Source organism: Lissotriton vulgaris, chromosome 1_1, assembly GCF_964263255.1.
Source record: "Lissotriton vulgaris chromosome 1_1, aLisVul1.2, whole genome shotgun sequence".
Taxonomy (NCBI): Eukaryota; Metazoa; Chordata; class Amphibia; order Caudata; family Salamandridae; genus Lissotriton; species Lissotriton vulgaris.
This window is the reverse complement of record NC_141685.1, coordinates 1,332,203,096-1,332,227,853: the sequence shown is the minus strand read 5'-3', so window position 1 is coordinate 1,332,227,853 and position 24,758 is coordinate 1,332,203,096. Positions and strand designations below refer to the sequence as shown.

The 24,758-nt window shown below is 43.8% G+C and overlaps 1 protein-coding gene across 5 annotated transcripts in view; it reads right to left on the bottom strand.

Moving 5' to 3' along the window:
• Positions 1-24,758, bottom strand: part of ATF1 (activating transcription factor 1) — a 331,728-nt gene that overhangs the window by 67,958 nt on the left and 239,012 nt on the right. For all 5 annotated transcript variants that reach the window (XM_086966306.1, XM_086966315.1, XM_086966297.1 and 2 more), the window contains one exon: positions 21,390-21,572. In XM_086966306.1, the coding sequence (XP_086822432.1) occupies positions 21,390-21,572 (183 nt within the window). The remainder of the gene's footprint in view (positions 1-21,389; positions 21,573-24,758) is intronic.

The following is a 24,758-nucleotide window of genomic DNA, read 5'->3' as shown; positions in this document are numbered from 1 at the left end:
CTATCAAACCATAAACAGAACACATCATGATGGTTAAATAGAACGCCAAGTATGTAATATGAGTGTTTGCCTCGGGCCTCATATATTAACTATTAAACTGATGCATGTTAATATTGGTTTTGGATAACCGCTTCAATTACTATAAGCCGCAACAAAATGTTCTTTCTTTCCTTTCCTCACACTTTTCTTTATGCACCTTTTATTTCAGTTTTTTTTTTTAATTACTTTGCTTGGTATCATTTAATCACCATTCTGGTGTCTTCTGAGGGCTCGATTTTAACCATGCTAATATGGTCGTCGATGTTTATTTAAACCATCGTCCTACGTTTATGTTCATATTATTAGAACTAAGGTTGGATAGTCAAAACTTTATTTATGACAATTACCTAGATGGCTGTTGCCGGTTTTGCGTGTGTATTTGAGGCTTCGACTCTAATCACATTAATATGGTTAACAACGCTTTGAAGAACTTTTATTTTCCATTTATGTTCATGTATTATGAAGGACTAAGGTTGGATAGTCTCCAACTTATTTTTTAAAAACTACCAATATGGCAGACGCCGCTTCTGTGGATTTTAGTCCATCATTGATGTTGACTCATTTTGAAACAGTCAGGCTGAAAGCTTACTTCTTCAGTCCGCTATTTATGTCCGCTCCACTATAATCCAGTCGGAAAGTTTTGGCTAGGTGGAGGTCGAGTTTGGCGGTTCCACGCAAGAAGTCTTTCATAACGATTTATCTCGTCTTGCAGGTATGTTAGACCCACAATAGTAAAAACTTAAACCATCAGCTGTGACAACACGCAGCTTTTGAGTATTTTATTACATTATTTCATTAGAACGAAAGCGGATCGTCCGAGTTAAAGGGAAACATTGCACTCTGCGGTTTTCATAAGTGAACTACATTTTGGACATAAGCACCCCTTCTCAGGTATTTTGGTTTGTTGGAGAAATTATATCGTAACCTCAAAACTCTTCGCGTTTGTCTAGTATGTGAAGTTTTGTATGTTCATCCACAGGTGCCAGTAAGTTTGGTTGGACTTTCGTTTATTGTTCTCATCCACGCGTTTTCATTGGCCGACCATCTCAATACCTCAGGTATTTCTCTTAAGTTCCTTGCCATACGTACTGGTATTTCTATGACAGTTTACAGGCACCCACAGTTGATTAGGGGCATTGAATAGCGACTGCTTTTACCCACCATGAAGGATTTACCGAGTGTCACAGTATGACTATTATGATGTACCAGTTTTAGTTTGCAACATAAGCGTTGTATGTTTTCCTTTCATTACGTGAGCCCATAGTGATAATTGTTTCACCCCGTATCTTCAGAGTCTTAATATGTTGCCATCTTGTCGCCACTTTCTAACCCAGACTACCACTGGTCAGAAACCTAAATCGATACCAGTCATAGAAAGATTACCTTTTTTTTCGGTTGGACTTAATTCACATGGTTGTTTCTTTTTCTCTTTGATTCCTAATTCAGTTTCTTTTTGAATATATTCTAACATTTTTTGCAGAACAGTATACTACATTGAGCTACAAAAAGTGATTTGACTCGCTTTGTTAATGTATTGAATGTTTGCAACAAGGTTGTTTATTGTATGTTCATTATTCCTTACAGTGCCCCTGACGAAGGGATTACTCCCGAATTGCATTGGGACTGGACGAAATTGTCATGTTTTGCAAAAATGAATGTTTTTGTTTAGACAGTTATTCATATGTCTAGCTCAGGATTATGACATATCGAAATTGACTGGTGATTTACAAATGTACTTTGGAAAAAGTTTGATGAAATGAAAAATGTAAGTTAATCCACATAATTAAAACCCAATGAGTAAGTAACAAACTTCATATTTTATGAGTTTATTAAGGCAGATGGAGTTCTGCCGCCAGTAGTGCGGGTAGGGCCTGGTGACGACCGTCACCAGACTGTGTGCATTTTTCGATGTTAGTGGCACCTCGGAAACGCCATGTTTCTCAACAACACAATATTGCATGGAAACAGTGATAGGACTCGCGGCAATCCTCTAATATTGACACTATTTTAACACAGTAAAATTCTCCACTGCATCTACATATTGTATAACTTCATATTCAGGAAATATTTCCCTTGGGCTCTATTTATATATATATATATATAATAAAACATTTCTTATTATGAAACGTATCGCAAATACAAATGAAATATAATCATCCATCCTTGCAATTCATATTATAACCGTCTATCGGCATGCCGAATGTTTGCTATTTTCAGCAAACAGCTCCAAAGCACAATTACGATCCTGCCGCGAATCGGCTCACTAGTGCTTTAGTCATGCAAGTCTAACCGTAAATACAGTTAATTTCATAGTATTCATCATTCCATTATCTCGCCGTGGATCGGCTTATATCCTCTCACTGTAAATCATGCATAAAAACAATCAAAAGTCATTCTGATTTCACGTCATAAATCATGAGGTATTTCATTAATGTTACATTTTTTTTTCTTACTTCATAATAACTTATTTCAACAGGCGATGCATCAATCATTTTCATTAATAAACACAGGTAAACAGGGTTCCCCCTATTTCCTCATACTTCTTCAACAATGTTTTTTACAGTTTTCAGCGCAATGCAACATTTATGAACCTATATGTACCGCTAATTTCTCCCCACTATTTAAACCTCGTGGATATTTTGTGAGTAAAGCTATTATGTATGGGGATTCAAGTCTTCGCAATTTGCATACCCTGTCACTCCCGAAGACATTTAAAGGAACACAATCTAAACCAAAAAACTGCAATTGGTTTTGGTAAATTTGGTATTTTTCTGCGAAATTACGGGCCACAGGGTATGCCTGGTCTACCTTATCAATGGCCCTTAGGTGTTCCAGGATCCTAATTTTTAATTGATGAACTGTACTGCCTATATAACGTAGCCCACACAGGCATACCAGGCAGTATACCGCATAAGGCGTACTGCATGTTATGAACTTGGTTATTTTCTTAACCCTCCCTATGTCTGGTATAGTATACGAAAGGACCCTTTTGCTGTTAGCAAAAGCCTTACATCTACTACATGGGTAAAAACCCATAATTTCCTTTAAAGTACTCATTTTTTTGTGGCAGTTTTTCTAGATGACTTCTTACCAATATATCACAAAGTGATCTAGCCTTTCTGAAGGTTACTAGTGGGAAGGAGGGGATATCATCACATATAGTGTTTTTAGTTTTTAAAATATGCCAATTCTTTTTTAGCATCTTTTTTAAATAATTGGCTTCCGATGAATAAGGGGTAACCATCCGGAATTTACCCTTTTTCTTTATCTTTTGTAGTTCCTTGTTGGTCAACAATTTCTCTCTTGAAATCCCTCTCACTCTTCTCAATGTGGCATTAAGTTCAATGGGGTCATATCCTCTTACAGTAAACCTGGCTATACTCTCTGAGGCAGCCGCCTCAAAGTCCTTCTCCATAGAGCTATTTCTTTTTAGTCGGAGAAGTTCGCCGTATGGTATACTTTGTATGAGTTTGGGGGTGGGACTGCTGGTTGCAAATAGTGTGGAGTTCCCAGCAGTTGGTTTGCGGTATAAAGCTGTCTGGATTCTACCTTCCTCCACAAACACTCTCAGGTCCAGGTAGTCCACTGCCACTCGACTCACTGTACCCGAGAAGTGCAAGTTCAGACCGTTGATGTTTAAAAGATCAATATATCCAAAGGCTGTGTCCACTGCTCCCTGCCAGACAATGAACAAATCATTGATATATCGATGCCATTCTATTACTGTGCCCCTCTCACCTCCACTTTGCTAGGTTTTGGGCACCCGCTCCTCCCACCAGCCAACGAACTAGTTCGCATAAATGGGGGCGAAGCATGTGCCCATCGCCGTACCAGACAGCTGTTTAGAATGTTGCTCTTCAAACAAAAAAAACAAAAAAAATGTGTTCGAATAGAGCTCGAGGAATTCCATCAACATTTGACTATGTTCTGAATACCGCAATTGCTGTTTTTCTAGATAGAACCTTACAGCTTTCCCCCCATCTCTATGATCAATACAGGTATAGAGACTGGTGATGTCCAATACCATTAATTGATATGTAGAATCCCATACCGTTTGTGAGATTTTATTCAGGAAATCTTTTGTGTCCTTGACATAGGAGTCTAACTGTACCACAAAAAAGGACAAAAAGTGATCAATAAACATCGATAAATGTTCAGTTAATCCTTTCAAAGAAGATACGATCGGCCATCCTGGTGGATGCAGGCTGTCTTTGAGCAGTTTGGGGATGTGGTAAAAGGTGGGAATCACGGAGGTTGAACTACGCAAAAACAGATGTTCTTCTGGCCCCAGCATAGCTTTGTTGTACCATTTCCGGATCAGTTGGTCATAGGCTTTAATGCTGTTTTGATACTCCTCATTGTTGGTTTTCTGATAGCAATTCCCATCCGACAATTGCCGCAGAGCCTCATTAAAATAGGGTTCCCTGGTTTGTAACACCACATTCTCCCCTTTATCCGAGAGTTTTATAATTACTGTTTTGTTCTGCATCAAATTCTCAAGCGCTGTTTTTTCCACCCTGGATAGATTGCATGTTGTTGTTTTTACTTTGCTTTTAAATCTAAATTTTAGAAGGTCGTTCACCATAGCTTCCGAAAAAACATCTATCGCATCATATGGCATTTGTGGATTAAAGATTGAAGTGGGCCTAAAAGGACTCTCTTCTCGCTCTTGATCAATTCCCACATTTATTACTCTCACTGCCATTTCTTCATTGGCAGTTGGGTTGTCCTCCCTTTCTAATCGTAAGTTCTCCAGGAGTTCAATGGCTGGTAAATCTTTTCCAGTTAATAGGTCTGTGGCAGTTAACCTCGATGTTCCTATGCAATATTGTGTTGTTGAAAAACATGGTGTTTCCGAGGCGCCACTAACACCAAAAAAGTAATTTCGCCGAAACGCGTCTGGTCTTTTGGAAAATAAAATCTCTCTTATCAACCTCCCCGCGAGTGTGGATTTCCTTGGGAGAGTTCGAGGAATGGAGCGGAAATATATCTATATATATTATAGCTCCAGAAACACCAAACACACGAGTCACTCTGAAGGCGGGTGCTAGTAACGCGATGGTGTTCGCGCTCACAAATGCAAGCTCCAAATTCCTTAGTATTACCCAGCCGGGTTGAAGGAAAACCAGCACTCACGAGAGCAGCAGCAGTGATTTCAGCAGAAAAGTTTTATTTTAGAACAAACGCGTGGCATGGGGAGAGGGGTAGTCTTGAAGGGGAGGGAGTAGCCCCTTCGGACAATCTGCAAAACCCACCTGTCTGACGTGATGCATTGCTAGTGGGGGAGGTGATGGCGAATCCTGCCACTCACTGGCCACTGATGGGCCTGAAAGGTCAGACTAGGAGGGTTTGGAGGCTGCTGCAGGGGGGGGGTGAGTGTGGACCGGCCCACCCGCTGGTTCTCAGACCCGCGTTGCTTGGTCCCACGTCTGCAGCCACGTAGAGGCTGGGCAGCTTGCGTGGACCGGTGGCTGGACTGGGTCAGACATGGTGGGGTGCCCCTTCCGTAGCCACGAAAGGGGCGAAAGAGACTGTGGTGGAGGGAGGACCCATCAAGGCCCAAGTATCTGGCCGTACCCTGAGAATCCTTAAAGTGCTCCAGTGCTGAGCCTGCCTTGCCACCAAAAAGACGATGACCATCAAAGGGCAAGTCCAGCAAGGTTGACTGAATATCCCCCGAAAAACCAGACGTCCTCAACCAGGAGTACTGCCAAAGGGCTACCGACGTGGCAATCATTCTGCCCAGAGTCTCAGTGGTATCCAGTCCACAGCGGATTGTGAATTTTGCTGCCTCTCCCCCATACGCCACTGCCTGGGAGAGAACGGACAGGGCCTTCTCCGGGCACTGAGGTTGCACTTGCGCAACCGTATCCAGACTGTATGGGTATTGCGGCCCGAGAAGCATGCAGTATTCACAGTCCGCAGCACCAAGTTGGAGGAAGAGAACATGCGCTTCCCAAGATGATCCAGCTTCTTGGATTTCCTATCCGGGGGTGCAGAAGGGAGTGCGCCCTTGGAAGAAGAGGCTTGGACCACCAAGCTCCTTGAGGAAGGATGTTGGGTGAGGAAAATTGGATCGCCCGGAGCTGGGCAGTGGTGGCAGGCAATCGTCCGTTCCGCAGGAGCCCCTGTGCTGGGCTAGGAACAAGTGCCCAGAAGGATGTACTTGAGGACTTCATTGAAGGGCAAGAGGGGTTCAGAGAAGTTGCCACCGGCTGGAGCACCTCTGTCAGGAGGTTAATTCTGACTGTCATTGTAGGGAGCTCTAAGCCCAAAGTCTTGGCTGCCCTATGCACCACCACTGCATAGGACGCTCCCTTCTCAGTAGCCACGGTAGAAGGAGAAAGCATGCTAAAGTCTGGGGAGCGATCCAGACCACTGGTGTCACCCAATTCCTCTCCCAGTCCAGTTCTTCCAGCTGGTCTGTTAAAGGGTCCATCAACCCCTCCCAGTCCTCATCACCACCCTCAGGGTGATAGGGGACACCTGGGATGAACAAGGGAACAAAAGTACCCTCAGGCGTCGGATTCAAGGTCGGTTGATGATGATCCTGCTCCGGGTCCATCTCGGGGATGGGGATGGGGATGGCGTCGCCCGGGGGCACGGCCGGGGGCATAGTCAGGAATGATAGTTTAAGGTCGACCGGCGTCGATCCAGAGCCAAGCCTGGATCCATGGGGAGTCTCCGGCACCGGGACATCGAAGGCACAGGGACCCCAATCAGTTCGGCATGGCCCAAAGGCACACCAGTAGAGTCGGGCTGCCCAAACACACATTGGAGGGCTTCATAGAACATACGAAGCTGGGCAGGGGATGCCCCGGCTCCTGGAAACGGGGGGGGGAAGCTCGGAGTCACCCCCGGAGCCTTAGAGCGACGACGATCCGGGCCCCAAGCCATGTCAGGCGACTGACGGGGGCAAGGCGAAGAGCGACAGTGTTTCTTCGCCTGCTTCTTGTGCTTCGATTTACTTGAGGAGTGTGAAGACTTAGACCAGGTGTGATGGTACCGCAACCAGTCTCAAGACCTTCCCCTCGAGCGAGACCATGAGCGACGCGGAGCTGACTGCCGAGCCTACAAAAGCTTTTGGGACCACTCCCGCAAAGACTTCGGATTCATGGCCCAACAGTCGGAGCTCGACTTTGGGTCGTGTTCGCGCTCCAGGCACCAGAGGCACATGAGGTGCGGATCCGTCACGGAAATCAGCTTGTGACAGGAGTCACAAGGCTTGAATCCGGTCCGACAATGGGACATCCCTCGCGCACCAGGAGTTGAGGACTCAGGAAACAATTGGTTCGACAAAAGTCAAAAAAAGTTTCGCCGAAAAATGACTAAGGGCCAAGCTCTCTCAGGATCTGCGCTAGGCTGTCGCGGAAAAAGAAAGAACGGACATTAACGTGCAGGGGCAACGCCTAAGTAGGCAGGCAATGTCATCCCGGCGACTACGACACAGACGGCAGATGCGGAGGCACCACCTACTGACGCGCAGGGGTACTGCTGAAGAAAAATTCTCTTGACCCAGTCTGACGCCTGGGAGTAATTCTAAGTTAAGGAATCTATAACTTATAGTCTGTTTCAGATACATTTGTTACACACTCAATGCAACACATATCCATATTATGGCCAATCAATGTAGAGTGCAATACATGAATAATTCGACTTCCTATTTTCAAACTGAAGTTTGCATTCCCTCTCTATGGCAATCTTGTTAAGTTATACTGTCCCATAAAAGATACAAAGCAAATACTGGCCTATCATCATCATCAAGAGGTCTTTATTCGATTTGCATCATAAAAGACAAATACATATTAAAAAGCAATTCATACTCTTGCATATAAGATAATAAATACATACATTTTTAAAAACAAGTTAAGAAAAGTATTACATTTTAGACAATGATGTACAAAAACAAAGAGACCCCTTACTACATGAACAATACTACATTCAGGCTAAAAAATATAGAAAACATATGCTGTGGGAACTTCATTTGCCAAGGTTGCGAGAACGAATTGACCATGCCCAGCTCACAAATTTTGCTACACCAATGGCAATAGGGGTTGAGGTATCTGTTTTAAGAATCCTAGTCGCTGCCACTGCAGATCTGGTACCTAGTAGGCGACAGACTGGCAAAAGCCAAACTTTCCTGGGTAACAAGTACTTAGGGCAGCAAAAAAAAGATGTTCAATATTTTCTACTGCTGTTACACAGAAGGGACACTTGTCGCTACCACCAGTTGACCAGGAGTGCGTAAGCTCCCTCACAGGTAACGAGCCTACTCGTAATTGATGATACAGTTTGCGATCGTTTGGCTTTGTAATTAAGTCCCAGTAGGCTTCATATTTAGGGACATCCTTTACAACCAAAAATTTGAGTGTCATAGTGGGATCAACAACCATTGCGGATCTCCTCTCAGCAATCCAGTGCCAATAAATGTCTTTAAGTGCCTTTTTTAATGGAAAGGTCGCACGTGCAGGATCAACCCACAATGCCTCCAGGCTCAAGTTTTTTAAAAGCGTCCTGAGATGCGAGAACCAGGGAACCCGATGGGACCCTTCAAGCCCCCTCACCTCAGTGATGGCCTCAGCAAACAGGGCTAATTCAGGTGTAGTCCACAGACGACGCTAGAACGCCAATGGTCTATACCTTGCTGCGTCCTCGATAGATTTGACACCTAAATCAAGCTGCAGGGGTAAGGAAGGTGTAGATTGTGGAAGACCAGTTGCCATTCTTAGGAACCTATTCTGAGCCACCCTCAGAGTGGTTAAATCACTATACCCCCACAATTCTGTGCCATAAATAATTGCAGGAATTATCTTGGAACCATATATTTTTACCAACGATGCCAAGGGTTTAGGGAGAGATTTTGCGAGCTCCTTCAGTAGGGCACCCCCAAGTTGAGCATGTTTCAGAGTCATAAGATCCAACTGGGGTTTCCAGCTCAGATTCTCACTTAGTGTAACTCCTAGGTATGTAAAGACCTCCGTTTGTTCCAAAATTGCTCCACTCATTGACACCTTGGCCTTCACAGTTTTAGGACCTCGCAGGACCATGAATTTGGTCTTCTTGACATTCACTTCTAACTCATGGTCACTGCAAAAACACTCAAAACGGGCCAGTGGGGACTGAAGACCCTGCCTCGTTTTTGATATAATTAGAGTGTCGTCCGCAAACATAAGAAGGGGAATTTTCCTTCCAGCAAGGGAGGGCGCGTTCGTTGGATAATTAGAAAAGTATTTAGTCACCCCATTGATAAACAAAGAAAAAAGGGTAGGGGCCAACACACACCCTTGTCTAACCCCCTTGGCAACTTTAAAACTGCCTGTAACCTCTCCAGGACCGCCCCATCTTACTTTGCCATAAGTATTTGAGTGCAGATTAATCAATAGCGCCACCAGCCTATCTTAAACTCCTCTAACACCATTAACATCAGTAAGAATAGCACAACTCAACTACTGACAGTAAATGAAATTTCTCTAAAGTCCGCAACGTGGATTCTAAACCTTCACAGGAATGAAAACTGCAGTAGAAAACATCATAGAGGATCTGCTCATCACCCATGAAAAAGTCAATATGGTGACTGATCCTGCTTGACTGTTTTGCAGCATATGATATGGAGCACCTGACATCTTACTGCTATATATATGCTTCACTTCGGTATTTAAGGGGTTATGCCTCTCCCTTTTGCTGTCAAGATATACGAGAGGATGCCAATCGAAGAACTGAACTACACCCAAATTTACTTATGACATTTGCATTTTTCTTTTGGGCCAGTCTCAATCCAAACATTAAGTCCGTTACCTAGGCATGACCTTTCAAGTAAAGATAGTTGTCAGAGGGACCAACCTCCAATTATCTCACCTCCACAAAGTCATACCACTACTTCACACAAACCAACAAGTGGAATTTAGCAAAGCCTTGAACATGCCTCCTCTGGTCTGCTGCACTGGAGTTTACACAGGCCTACCCTAAATAGACACAGATTTCAACAAGCGAATAACAAGGCGGGTACATAACTGGAAGAAATAGGCCTATATTACTACTTGCTTAAATGTATTTCACAGACTCTTTTGTAGCACCAATAAAATTCAAAGTCTTAAGCACCCTGGAAAAGGAGTTTTGGGACAAGGGCCACGGTGAAAAGAGTCAAGTCAAGTCAAGTTTAAATTTGTATAGCGCACTACTCACCCAGAGGGTCTCAAGGCGCTTGAGGGAGGGGGGGGGGGGGGGAGCTTACTTATCAAATATCCAAGTTTTAAGGAGGTGGTTCGGTGTGAGGCGGAGGTGGGTCGGGAGGGAATTCCAGGTCTTGGCTGCCAAGTAGGAGAAGGATCTTCCTCCCATGGTGGATCTCTGGATGCGTGGAAATCGGCGAGGGCCTGATTGGACGATTGAAGTTGGCGGGTTGGGGTGTAGAAGGACAGGCGCGTGTTGAGGTATTCGGGTCCTAGGTCGTAGAGGGCTTTGTGTGCGTGGGTGAGGAGATAGAACGTAATTCTCTTGTCGACGGGGAGCCAGTGGAGGTCTTTCAGGTGACCGGAAATGTGAGCTTGGGGGGGGGGGGGGGGGGGGGGATGTCTAGGATGAGTCTGGTTGAGGCGTTTTGGATGCGTTGAAGTTTTTTCTGTAGTTTGGCTGTGGTTCCGGCGTAAAGGGTGTTTCCGTAGTCTAGTCGGCTAGTGACCAGTGCATGGGTGATCGTCTTTCTTGTTTCGGTGGGGATCCAGCGGAAGATTTTGTTGAGCATACGTAGGATGTTGAAGCAAGATGATGAGACGGCGTTGACTTGTCTGGTCATCGAGAGGGAGGAGTCCAGGATGAAGCCCAGGTTACGTGCGTGGTCCGTTGGTCTCGGTGCGGTTCCCAGGGCCGGTGGCCACCATGAGTCGTCCCAGGCGGAGGGGGATGATCCTAAGATGAGGACTTCCGTTTTGTCCGAGTTTAGTTTTAAACGGCTGTTCTTCATCCACTCAGCTACTTCTTTCATCCCTTCGTGTAGGTTGGTTTTGGCGGTGTTTGGGTCTTTGGTGAGGGATAGGATCAGCTGGGTGTCGTCTGCGTAGGAGATAATGTTGAGGTTGTGTTGGCGCGCAATGGATGCGAGGGGACTCATGTATACGTTGAAGAGGGTGGGGCTAAGTGAAGATCCTTGGGGTACGCCACAGATGACATCGGTGGCTTCTGATCTATAAGGGGGGAGGCGGACTCTCTGGGTTCTTCCGGCGAGGAACGAGATTATCCAGTCCAATGCTTTTCCTTGTATTCCGACGTTGCTGAGGCGTTGTATATAAGGGTGTTATGACAGACTGTGTTGAAGGCAGCGGAGAGGTCAAGTAGGATGAGGGCAGCTGTTTCTCCATTGTCCAGTAGTGTTCAAATGTCGTCTGTTGCTGCGATGAGGGCGGTCTCGGTATTGTGTTTGGCTCGGAAGCCGGACTGTGAAGGGTCGAGGGATTTGTTGGATTCGAGGAAGGCGGCGAGTTGACTGTTGACAGCTTTCTCAATGACTTTGGCAGGGAATGGGAGGAGCGAAATGGGGCGGTAGTTCTTAAGTTCAGTGGGGTCTGCTGTAGGTTTCTTCAAGAGCGCGCTGAGTTCGGCGTGTTTCCAGCTTTCCGGGAAGGTGGCGGAGTTGAGGGAGCAGTTGATGACGTCTCGGAGTTTAGGTGCGATAATGGAGTCCGCTTTGTTGAAAATGTGGTGGGGACAAGGGTCGGTTGGCGATCCCGAGTGAATGGTGTTCATGAGGCAGATGGTGTCTTCAGTGGTGATTGGGTTCCAGGCGTAAAGGTTGTTGGAGGGGTTTTTTAGTTCGGAGGTAGGTGGGTTGGGCTGGTCTCCAAAGCTGTTGTGTATGTCAGCGATTTTGTTGTGGAAGAACGAGGCTAGAGAGTCGCAGAGGTCTTGGGATGGAGTGATGTCGTTGGTGCCAGCGGTGGGGTTGGTAAACTCTCTGATGATGTTGAAGAGTTCCTTGCTGTTGTGGGCGTTGTTGTCGAGCCGATCCTTGAATGCGGATTTCTTGGTGGATCGGATCAGTTGGTGGTGTTTGCGGGTGGCATTCTTGAAGGTGGTCAGGTTGTCAGTGGTTGGGTTTTTTCGCCAGGCTTTCTCGAGGGTGCGACAGATCTTCTTGGATTTCTTAAGGTCATCATTAAACCAGGGGGCTTTTTTGCTGCCTTGCTTGACTTGATGGTTTTTCAGGGGTGCTAATTCGTTAGCGCTGTGGGTGATCCATTGTGTGAGGTTGGTGGCTGCTTGGTTTGGGTCCGTTGATTTTGCAGGAGGGTTTTGGTGAAGTGATGTGAATAGCTGGTCTGTGGTAATTTTATTTCAGTTTCTCCGGAGAATTGGTTGTGGGTGTGGATCGTAGTCTTTTTGTAGTTGAAGTGAACGCAGCTGTGGTCTGTCCAATGGAGAGCTGTGGTGTAATTAAAGGAGATGTGCTTGCTGGAGGTGAAGATTGGGTCGAGCGTGTGCCCGGCAAAGTGGGGGGGGGTCAACAAGTTGTTTGAGTCCGAGATTGGCGAGGTTGTCCAAAAGGGTGGTGGTGTTGCTGTCGTTGTTCTTTTCCAGGTGGAAGTTGAGGTCTCCCAATAGGATGTAGTCCTCGGAGGGGAGGACGTGAGGGGTGATGAAGTCAGTGATGTCTTCACTGAATTGTGTGCGGGTCCGGGTGGTCTATAGAGGAGGGTGCCTCTGAGTGTGGTCTTAGGGTCGTTGTGAATCTGGAAGTGAAGGTGTTCAGCGGTTGTGAGGTTGTCATCGGAGCTGGTCGTGATGTGGATGGTGTTCTTATGGACGATGGCGATGCCTCCTCCTGTTTGGTTGATGCGGTCCTTTCGGATGATCTTGTAGCCTTCCGGGATGGCTATGGCGATGTCGGGCGCTGATGAGGTGTTCATCCATGTTTCTGTAAGAAAGGCGACGTCCGGCGATGTGGTGTCGAGTAGGTTCCAAAGTTCAATGCGTGTCTGTGGACCGAGCGGGTGTTGAGTAAGATGCACTTCAGGTGGTTAGTGTCGGAGCTCTGTTTGGAGTATGTGGATTTGGTGTGGGTCCTGATGCAGTCGAACTTGCAGGAGTGGCAGGTGAAAGGTCCATGGGTGTGTCCTGGGGCGGCTTGGTAGCAGTCGGGGAGACGGCCGGAGTTGAGTGCTGAGAGGGTGGCGGAGTTGTACGTTATGCGGGTGGAGAGGGGTTTGCGGGGGCCAGGGGGTCTGGCGCTGGGCGTGGTCCAGGCGCGGACGGGCGTAGACGGGCTTACCTTTGGCGCACCTTCGGCACGCATAGGGCGCGACCGCTGCGCGTGAACGCTGCACGCAAAAGCATCTGTCATAAGTGGATAGTGGAGGGGGTGGGGCGAGGGAGGAGCAGCTGGGAGGCGGGGGCGAGGAAGGAGCAGCTGGGAGGCGGGAGCGGGATGGAGAGCCAGGCTGGGAGACACAACAACAAACAACAAAATGGCAGCAAGCCAAAAGCGAAACAGGACGAGATTGGGGCACGACCTTAGTGAAGCGCTATGAACTGGGCAGCACAGTCAGGCAACAATTATCAGAGCAGGCAAAGCGAGTGGCACAGTAAATAACAATGCGAAAAAAAGAACAAGGGAGACCCTACTCACAAAGGAACCAGGGCAATGCGTTTATCCAGAAAAACAAAGGTTCCTGTGGAATATCACTTTATATAAATATTCAGTAGATGGGGACTTAATACCGATCTAGATATTGGAGAACGGGTGGCAAAAAGGAGAGAGAGACACTATTATATCTGTTTTGAACCGTTTTTTATATATTTTCAATGAACAATTATAATAGAAATTACTTTTGACTACAACATATACTACAATATATACAGTGCAATGTGTCCCCAGTGATTTGTGAAGTAACCAACGAAGACAATGTGTAACAGTGAAGTGGACTATACAGGTTACAATGGTGGCTATTTACAAGAGAGAGACATGACTCAAAGTAATTTCTTTTAAGAAACAATTTTGAAACAGCTGCTATACAGTCATAGACACTGTGTGAGTCTTATTCGCCTCCAGCTGTGTCGACGGCGTTTCGACCCTTAGAGTGAGGGTCTCGTCAGGACAAGGAATGTGGGACGTCTACAAAACATAATATATAGTGTAAAATTGTAAATATGTGTAGTCACCTTGAATATATATGAATATTCTAGGGGAGGTGAAAGATTTACCTTATAGTGGGCTAAGAGAATTATAACCCATGCATGTGGAAGTAATACAATTTTACTTACAGTGAACCCAGCCGGGCACTGTCGGTGGCCAGACAAAAAAAGGAAGCATAAGGTTAGCTGCAGGCGAAAAAACACGCGAAACAACAACTAAGGTCTGTTTAGTGCAATACCGTGGTTGCCACTTACCACTGTCTTAGACCCCTTTGATGTGGCAGTCTATCTGTTTTTTATGGAAGATGCCGTCCTTGCGCGATTTGGCCAGAATTTCTGTAATTTTAAAGGTAGGTATCTTAGTATGTTCTCTGTCAAATGAGGTACTGAAATTACAATCGGCAGGTGATCCGCACTAAAAACGAAATTCGTAATGCCTACCTGTGCGCATTTACCACTGGCTCGATCGCCGACTTCCTGGATAAGTGTGGTAGCTGGCGGGTGACGTCACCGCGTTTAAAAAGGCAAAGCCAGCCGTACGCGCGTAATGAATACTAAAAAAGGACTAATGTGCAGTGTTAACAATACGCGGAAGAGTAATTCCATGTCGTATTGCGCAAGGTTTTTTATGAAGTGTGAGAGAGGTTGTCGAAACGGGGTGCAAAAATTATTATCCTGGATAAAACCAAATTACGGAGTAACACATCGTATTTACATCCATATACACATTTCATGGTTTGCAAAATACAGTTGCTAATTGTGGTTTCAATCACCTGTCACATAAGATATCATCTTATCTACAGTGTCATAAATTAATATCATGAGAGGAGCGTGTACACGAGGTAAAAACAATAGGCAGATTAACATTTGCATACAATTATGTAAAAATACATTAGATAATCCTAATTTCAGGGCAAAGTCATACGATCAATTGACCATCATATACTCCATAGCATCCAATGTCACAAATTAATGTTTGGTTCATGTTGTCTTACCAAAAAGGAACATGTACAGTTCGCTACCTCTTAGAGCAAGTATACTAGCTAATATGTACCCATGGTGCCAATCTCTTATTACAGTATGGTTAGCAAACATGTTAGCATTTTGGAACTTTCTCTTGATGTAATACACAATTTTAGATATTACAGTTCTTAGAGACAAAAATTATAGATCAAGTCAATGTAGAGACAAAACCCCTCCATTCATCAGCGGAGTTCAAACCCTCGTTAATTGAATTGATTTTATCTATCCAATGGCATTCACGGCGTTGTAGAATCTGAGTGATATCTCCGCCTCTCTCAGGCAATGTCGCAATATCTAACAAAATCTCGAATGAAAAATTAGGATTATCTAATGTATTTTTACATAATTGTATGCAAATGTTAATCTGCCTATTGTTTTTACCTCGTGTACACGCTCCTCTCATGATATTAATTTATGACACTGTAGATAAGATGATATCTTATGTGACAGGTGATTGAAACCACAATTAGCAACTGTATTTTGCAAACCATGAAATGTGTATATGGATGTAAATACGATGTGTTACTCCGTAATTTGGTTTTATCCAGGATAATAATTTTTGCACCCCGTTTCGACAACCTCTCTCACACTTCATAAAAAACCTTGCGCAATACGACATGGAATTTCTCTTCCGCGTATTGTTAACACTGCACATTAGTCCTTTTTTAGTATTCATTACACGCGTACGGCTGGCTTTGCCTTTTTAAACGCGGTGACGTCACCCGCCAGCTACCACACTTATCCAGGAAGTCGGCGATCGAGCCAGTGGTAAATGCGCACAGGTAGGCATTACGAATTTAGTTTTTAGTGCGGATCACCTGCCGATTGTAATTTCAGTACCTCATTTGACAGAGAACATACTAAGATACCTACCTTTAAAATTACAGAAATTCTGGCCAAATCGCGCAAGGACGGCATCTTCCGTAAAAAACAGATAGACTGCCACATCAAAGGGGTCTAAGACAGTGGTAAGTGGCAACCACGGTATTGCACTAAACAGACCTTAGTTGTTGTTTCGCGTGTTTTTTCGCCTGCAGCTAACCTTATGCTTCCTTTTTTTGTCTGGCCACCGACAGTGCCCGGCTGGGTTCACTGTAAGTAAAATTGTATTACTCCCACATGCAAGGGTTATAATTCTCTTAGCCCACTATAAGGTAAATCTTTCACCTCCCCTAGAATATTCATATATATTCAAGGTGACTACACATATTTACAATTTTACACTATATATTATGTTTTGTAGACGTCCCACATTCCTTGTCCTGACGAGACCCTCACTCTAAGGGTCGAAACGCCGTCGACGCAGCTGGAGGCGAATAAGACTCACACAGTGTCTATGACTGTATAGCAGCTGTTTCAAAATTGTTTCTTAAAAGAAATTACTTTGAGTCATGTCTCTCTCTTGTAAATAGCCACCATTGTAACCTGTATAGTCCACTTCACTGTTACACATTGTCTTCGTTGGTTACTTCACAAATCACTGGGGACACATTGCACTGTATATATTGTAGTATATGTTGTAGTCAAAAGTAATTTCTATTATAATTGTTCATTGAAAATATATAAAAAACGGTTCGAAACAGATATAATAGTGTCTCTCTCTCCTTTTTGCCACCCGTTCTCCAATATCTAGATCGGTATTAAGTCCCCATCTACTGAATATTTATATAAAGTGATATTCCACAGGAACCTTTGTTTTTCTGGATAAACAGTAAATAACAAAGCACGGTCTGATAGTACAGCGCTACGGTGACTTAATATTCAGCATTGCGAGCAAGTCTGGCAATAAGCGCTACGATGACAAACAAATTCTAGCAGTGCGAGCAATGCGTGGCAATCAGAGCGCTACGATACCAACTGGATGAGCAGGGAGCAGCGAAGGGAGCGACCGCTTCTGAGAAGCTCAGGACGGTCACAGCGCTATTGCTGGAAGGCTAGAGCCTACACTCTCTGTGGGAGGGAGGAGCAGCTGGGAGGCGGGAGCGGGGTGGAGAGCCGGGCTGGGAGGCACAACAACAAACAACAAAATGGCAGCAAGCCAAAAGGGAAACAGGACGAGATAGGGGCACGACCTTAGTTAAGCGCTATGAACTGGGCAGCACAGTCAGGCGACAATTATCAGAGCAGGCAAAGCGAGTGGCACAGTAAATAACAATGGCACAGTAAATAATGAAGCACAGTCTGATAGTACAGCGCTACGATGACTTAATATTCAGCAGTGCGAGCAAGTCTGGCAATAAGCGCTACGATGACAAACAAATTCTAACAGTGCGAGCAATGCGTGCAATGCCTGGCAATCAGAGCGCTACGACACCAACTGGATGAACAGGGAGCAGCGAGGGGAGCGTGAGGACACGCACAGTATTGGTTAGACGAAAATGATGCTGCTTAGACCAATTGACCAAGTTATCTTAGGTGGTCAGGCTCATACTGGCTGCAACATAACGAATTGTTTAACCAACATGGATTTGGCACTTTCCAATACTCAGACTAATAACACAACAAAGAAAAGGGACATAATATTTTATTTTAAAGCAGCTAGTACTGTTTTGTCCTTGTAACTAATGCCATGCCTTGAAGGTTATAAAGGTCAGTATTTTGTATACAGCAAAGTGCTCAAGTATTCGCAAAATGAAATGTCTGGGGATATATTTTAAATTTTATTAACTTACAATCTGAGTGTTCAAGGATAAATAAGGAAATGCACATGATGAAACTATACTCGTAATGATTACAGACTTTAAAAAGCATAAAAAATGTAAAAAGGCAGTTGGCATACATTTGATGGTATTAGCATAAAGAAAAGAAAAGATAAAACAATCCCTCAGCGTTATTGCAACAATACAATCTTGGGCTTGATGCATCAAGTGCAGTGGGGATATAAACTAGCACATACAAATAAAACATGAGAATTTCTATTTTCAATTTTATATTATCAACCTTTGCATGTCTGCCACTTGCCAAGAACAGCCCCCAGAAATACGACTCAAATAAAAAAGACACCCTCTTGCCTCAGAGCTGCCTAAAAAAATGGTATAAGACCCAAAACTGCAAGAGAAAAAAACCTGCTAGTGCCTTACTGAATGACAATGTGCTGAACAAAAGTTAAAAAAATTATATGCCTTTATCTACATACACTTTTTAAAATTAACAAAAAACTAAACTAAAATCGGTACAAGTCAATAGATGCAGCTTGGCCAAATTCATTTTCTTGAAATATTAAATTCAATGAAATGGTGAAAGGGAGTTACTTACTTGCAATTCTAGTTTGCATCATAGGAAAGTTCACTGAAGTGATGCACACTAGCTTGATCCCATACTTTATGAGTGGTAAACAAGAAATACTTTTGAAAACGGACCTGAAGGCAAAGGTTGTTCGGAAGATACAATGTAATCTGAAAATCTTAGCATGCTTTTTGAGAATTGTTGCCTTTGATCAGCCAATGGTCTAGGTATGGATGAATGAAAATCCTTTTCGTCCTCAAGTGTATTGTGACCACTCCCATACGCTTGGAACATTTAAATTTTAGCCCAAACCGGCTCTGTACTAGTACTACTGCAAATCTCAGGTACAGCTTGTATTTTCTCACTATTAGAATGTGGAAGTATGCATCCTGCAAGTACAGTAATCCAGTTTCCTACTTTTAACTGTGAGAAAATCTGATGTAGAGTCAACGTATGGATCCTTTACGTTTTAATCGACTTTTGATTTTTTAAATCTAAGACTGATCTGTAAACTTTTTTGGCCCTTTCTTTTCAAGCAAGAAATGTCTTGAGTCATGATACATTTTCATCTTTGTGATGCAGTAACATATCTGTACCATACTTTTTGGAAGCGTTTGGGAGTGGTCACAATACACTCGAGGACGAAAAGGATTTTCATTCATCCGTACCTAGTCCATTGGCTGATCAAAGGCAACAATTTGAGTTTTCTTCTTTATGAACTGTAGCTGGAACTTCCAAGTTTACTTCTGTGGTAAGGCAGGAAGGCATGTCCAAAAAGGTAGAGCAGAACCGTTTTGCAAAATGTTCAATCCCGTCTTTAGCTATGCTTCACCATCCTTCAAGAGAATCTATGATGCTTCCCTTCCCCCACCCTGCTTACCAACAGGAGGCAGAGAAGAAAAGAAGTCACTGACAGCTGTTCTGAAACTCTCTAGCAGAAGGTTACTGCTGAGAACCTCTGTCTCTCATAGACCTTCTCCAATGACGCTGCTGCCATGGTTTTGGTTTAAAAAAATATTTTTATTAACATAGCTCATAGTACCATACAACAATAGACAATGTCCAAGAAGCAGATTAGGTAATAGTGTTGTGGTGAACAAAATCGGACACACTTGTACAAAAGTGGGATATCCTATTACATTTCCCTCCAGACTCCCTCCCCGACCATCTATATTTCCGCCATGGTCCCCAGATCTTCTTCCATTTCTTAATGCAGCCCCTGCTCTTGTATATGGTTTCCTCAGCTCCTTGGCACCAATCTAGGTCCCTCCTCCACTGTTCCCATTGTGGGGGTGTCTGGGATCCCACCCCCTGGCGATGTTTCTTTTCGCTACCCCCCCTCGCCAACGCTAGCCAGAGCTCAACATGCCTCAATCTGCGTCACCCTTAATCATCAATAACAGCCACTTTGGCTCCATCGGAACCTTATCACCCACAACCGTGACCTTGGTCCAGAAAGGAACTATCTCTGGGCACTCTCATAATATGTGGTAGAAAGTGCTTTCCCCCTGGCAACCCCTCACGCAAAGAGCCGATTGACTCCTGCCCCAAGCGTATAGATGTGTGTGAGGGTAGTATATGCGATGTAGGATTTTCAGTTGGACCAACCTAAACCTGGGACGGATTGCTATTTCACGCAGGCTCTGTAAGGAGTCATCTAGGGTACCAATATCACGGACCACACCGGCCGAAGCGTCACCAAAGGGTCCGGCATATTGTTTATGAGCTTTTGGTAAATGGTGGATGTGGGCTTCTCCAATATGCGGTCCAGCAGTAATCTATCTTCCAAGGGGGAGTATTCCGGACAGAAGAATCTCTACTAATGTGTGAACGTAGGATGTGTATGAGGCGTATGTAATGGTATTGTTGTGAGTCGTGAAAGTCATATTCCTTTTTGAGGTAAGCAAAGGAGCGGGGGCAGATCCTTTCCAAATGTCACCCAAGTATTCAATGCCAATCAGCCTCCACCCCCTGAAGCCGGTCAGACGTGTCACCTCTCTCAGTTTATCTCCGAGCCACAAGGGGGTTCTACCAGTCAGTTTATCCGTCTACCCCAGGAACTAGTTCACCTCCCTTCAACATTGAACTACCACTCTTGTATGTGCAGCCACTCCTTTCGCGGCCTCCGGGCATAAACCAGGTGCTCACTTTTACCCCCTGGCATGACCATCCTGTCTACTCTGTAGGCCAGTTCGGTCCTGTCTGTATATACCCAGTCATTAACTACCTGGAGCTGCGAGGCCCAGTAATATAATCTGACATCAGGGAGAGCCAGACCCCCATCATAGACCGGATACAGTGTATTTTGTAGGATGTATTGGAGCCTCGGCAGAGCTAGCATCTTAAATAATGCCGCCCGACCCATGAGGAAAAGATGCAGTGATCGCCAGTAACTCACGTCTGCCCAGAGGCACACCAAATGAGGCTCAAGGTTTCTAGCGAACAGCGGCTGCCATTGTTGAGGTTTCTGCTCGTTATTGCAGTTGCCAAAGAGTGGTTTGAATCCTTTGATGTTTGGTCTCTCTCCATGTGAATCGTTTCTGGTAATGATATGTGGCATTGCCTTCCAGGTGATAAAGATCAACAGTGCAATGACCATGTACAAAACGTCAGTAAATACATAAAAAACTATGCTGGCACAAAGCAAGACAGAGCAGGAGTGTCTGGCTTTTTTTGTAAGCAGTTAAACTTGCAGGCACACCCATCTGTCCTGCTCCTCAATTTTGAGCAATTGGACTGTTTATTTTATAGAGGCTTGTGAGGTCTCTTATCCTCTCGGTCTTATTTTCTGCTAACTTCTCAGTGTGTGGACATGGAGCAGTGCTAACCGCCAGGATGTATTTTTTTACCTTCACTTTACATAAGGACCCCATGTAGTCTTTGTTATACAATGCTAAGACAGTATACTATAAACACTCTCCCAAATTTACTTTCATATGGAAACAAAAGGATGTTCCTCAGTTATGGAAGATACTCACTCTGAACAACAACTTGGTTGCTTGGCACGAGTATCTGCTGCCCATCAGATGTCTGTGCGTATTGAAGTATTGTTGTTCCACCTTGATTACCACCAGCGTTTGTCATTGTTAATGCCTGCAAACCCTGCATTCCATCTGCTCCAGGGCTGGCAAACTGTAATGCTCCATTTGGGGCAATAGCAACTATAAGTGAAAAGGAAATAAAAAGTTAAATGTCACTAAAAACAAAAATGAGACTGTGACAATAAAACAGCGACTTTTGGGAATTTTGTTTTACTATAACCACACTACAATCATCACTGCAAAGAACTGATTCTACAATAAGTGCAAAGAACTGATTCTACAATAAGTTCAATGAACCACAAAAATAAATGTAAACGGTTTTGAACAGTAAGGTGGGCCAATATATTTACAAGTTGCATACAATCCATCCTTTACAAAAAAATAGAAGAATTAGAAAAGCCAATAGTTCTCCTCTATGTGAGAGCAATTCACTTTGCCAAAGTCATTTAGCTTTGTTGTACAGTAGTGTGGCTGCTGATGAGCATGGCTAAAAGTAAGTGGCTTGGGAAAGAGGACAGTAGAGTGGAGTGTCATAGCGTAAACTGCCATAGAGCAGAGTGGCGCAGAGTGGAATGGCATAGATTAGATTGGTTTAGAGTGATATGGCATACAAGACAGTAGCGTGGAGTGACATACAGTGGGGTGGCATTGATTAGCGTATAGTGGTGAGACCTGAAAAAAACAATGCACATAAAATGGATTCCTGCTCTCACCCTTCTCAAATGGTTGGTAATGGTTAGCTGTGCAAGCAAGATCATAATAATACTTCTCAAAAAGACGGAGGTCTTTGAATTTGAAGATCTCCTTTCACATACTTACCTCTAAGTGCAAGTTCCTGTCTCTTATGCATCACTAAGCACAACACCCAGTACCTCTATTTTCCATTTATTTGGTAGGGCATACAGAGAGGCTCCTCCGTACTCGAACATATTTGGGAGATGTGGAGCATCATTTTTCATGGTCCTCCCTTTCTGGAAGGGCTATAACGTTTATGAGTTTCTGGCAAGTAGTTTTCAAGCAGCTAGCCCATCCTGACTTTTGTCTTAATTCTGGTAAATTACTTTGCTTCCAGCACTGCAATTCATCAAATGTCTCTGAAGAACAGCTCTTGCACTCGCCGAGATCCTGGACATCGGCCTGGGACAAAAAGTATTGCACCAGTAGAAGGGATATTTTGTATCTGGCAAGATCACTAAATTGGTAAAGCTTACTGTTACCTATAAGAAGGTCACCTACCATGTCCAGGAGCTTCCTTTCGCTACTCAGAAGAGAGAACCATCGGATGCACACTTTTACTCCTTTCACGTCAACTACTAATTTGCAAGAAGTGGTATAGTTGGATATCAAATAATTAGGCTTTCCTGTTTTCTGTTTCTATTTTTGGTAAATTCTGGTGTTTTTTTTCTCAGTGTTTTCAAGTGATTTCAGTACCTTAAAAAACAGTGGTTATCAGTGGTTACACATTTTCGTGCCATTAATAACAACAGAAACAGTGTTTTTCCTGTGTTTATGGAACTTTTTGCTTTTATTATTGCTTGCTTTTTGCACTGATAGTGCATGGAATATAGACAGTGTATATGAGGTTCAAATACATTTTTACAAATCAATCTTATCGTAGTACACCATACAATACTCCTTCAGTGAGTCTTTGGTCATGCACGCTCGCTCTTTCCTTCCCATGTAAACTTTTATCTCAGAAAAGGCCAACTCAACATTTGCACTTGAGACAAGCAACACCAAAATAACCAGTACACAATTTGCTAACTCTGGCCACAGACATAGCTTTCCATGCCAATACTGGTGCACCTGAAGATTGTGATTCTCTGTGACAGGTTCTGCGACATATGCGTTGAACTGGGCGCATATGCCCTCAAAGTTATTGAAGCGGTCGAAAATGAGGCAGCACTTATGAAACTCCAGTGAAAATTTCCCTTTATGGAAGGGATCTATAACTTTTGCAGAGTACCCAGTGAGGCTTCAATGACTTCAAATGCCCTGTTTGGTGAAGGGCTATTTCTCATACATTGTAAACATTGTAAAAAAAAAAGTTATTGAATTGCTCCTCAATATTTCTTTGCTTACCAAGTGCCAAGCACTCTAACATGGAACATGTTGCAGTTTAAAAGTCACTAAAAGTGTGGCCCAGCCTACTCTCAAGGGGATGTTTCACACCTACACCAATTAAACTGAACACTTGGTAGACAAGCGTGTTTTCAGACTCCAGTTTTTTTATTATGTCCACTGCAGCAGACATGCTTTCCTGTAAAAATCTAAGAATGCATTACAGTGTACGTTTACGTTTATTTCAAATCACAATCAATATGTGACCAAAGATCCTCACATTTCTTGCCTTTGGCATCATCACTGGGCAAAAGTTCTGTAACGGTTGCCACATGGATAATATAGCATTCATGGCCTCTAGGCCTGAGAACCACCAGCTAAGTGACACAGTTGGGATGACACTTTCTTTGATGCCACACAAAGCACAAAATGAGAAATATTTGCGTTTTAGTTTCTGCACATAACAAAACAGTGCACCAGAATGGACTAAAAAGTCAATAGCATTCTTCTTTAACTCTGAAGATTGTAAAGATGCTTTCAGCAAACCATCTAACAAGCGGCAAGGCTCTCTTACAGGGAAGCAGCTCAGGTATCGATTTTGACATGTTATCACACAACTTTTTCATATACATAGCTGAATCCCAGCAAATACAAACAATATCACTCTAACCTCTGTTGAACTTGGTAAAAAAAATGTGCAGCAGTATTCAAGAAGTGACACTGTGTTCCATGTTTTCCAAAAGTCTGGTGTCATGGTTTCACTACTATCACAGATGCTTTGTGACTGCACTCTTTTCACATATACCTGTCACTACACCTTGCATTGAATGTTTAAAGCCTGGGGTGTTTGGCAATTCGCCTACTATCAATAGTGACTCACTAGAAAAGGGGGCTGATGTAGCAAGGGATTTACCCATTCTCTGTGGGTAAATGTGATAGTACATATAGGGAAAGATTCTTATGAAACCTATATTTTTCCTATCCCTGAAAGACTCAAATGTAGCCAAAAAATCAAATATGATTTTGATATTTCCTGATTCTCAACAGTTTATAATAGTAAATAAATAAACAATACCTAAAACATGCGTATAACCCCTGTATCTTTAGACCAAAGACCACACAACTGAAAAAAGTTGACCTCCCTAAACAACAAAACTCAATAAGAATATAATGTTAGCCCAGTCTTTCTTACTGCTACCTTATATAACAAAGTTACATTGTAATGGCCCCTTCAGGAAGAAATAC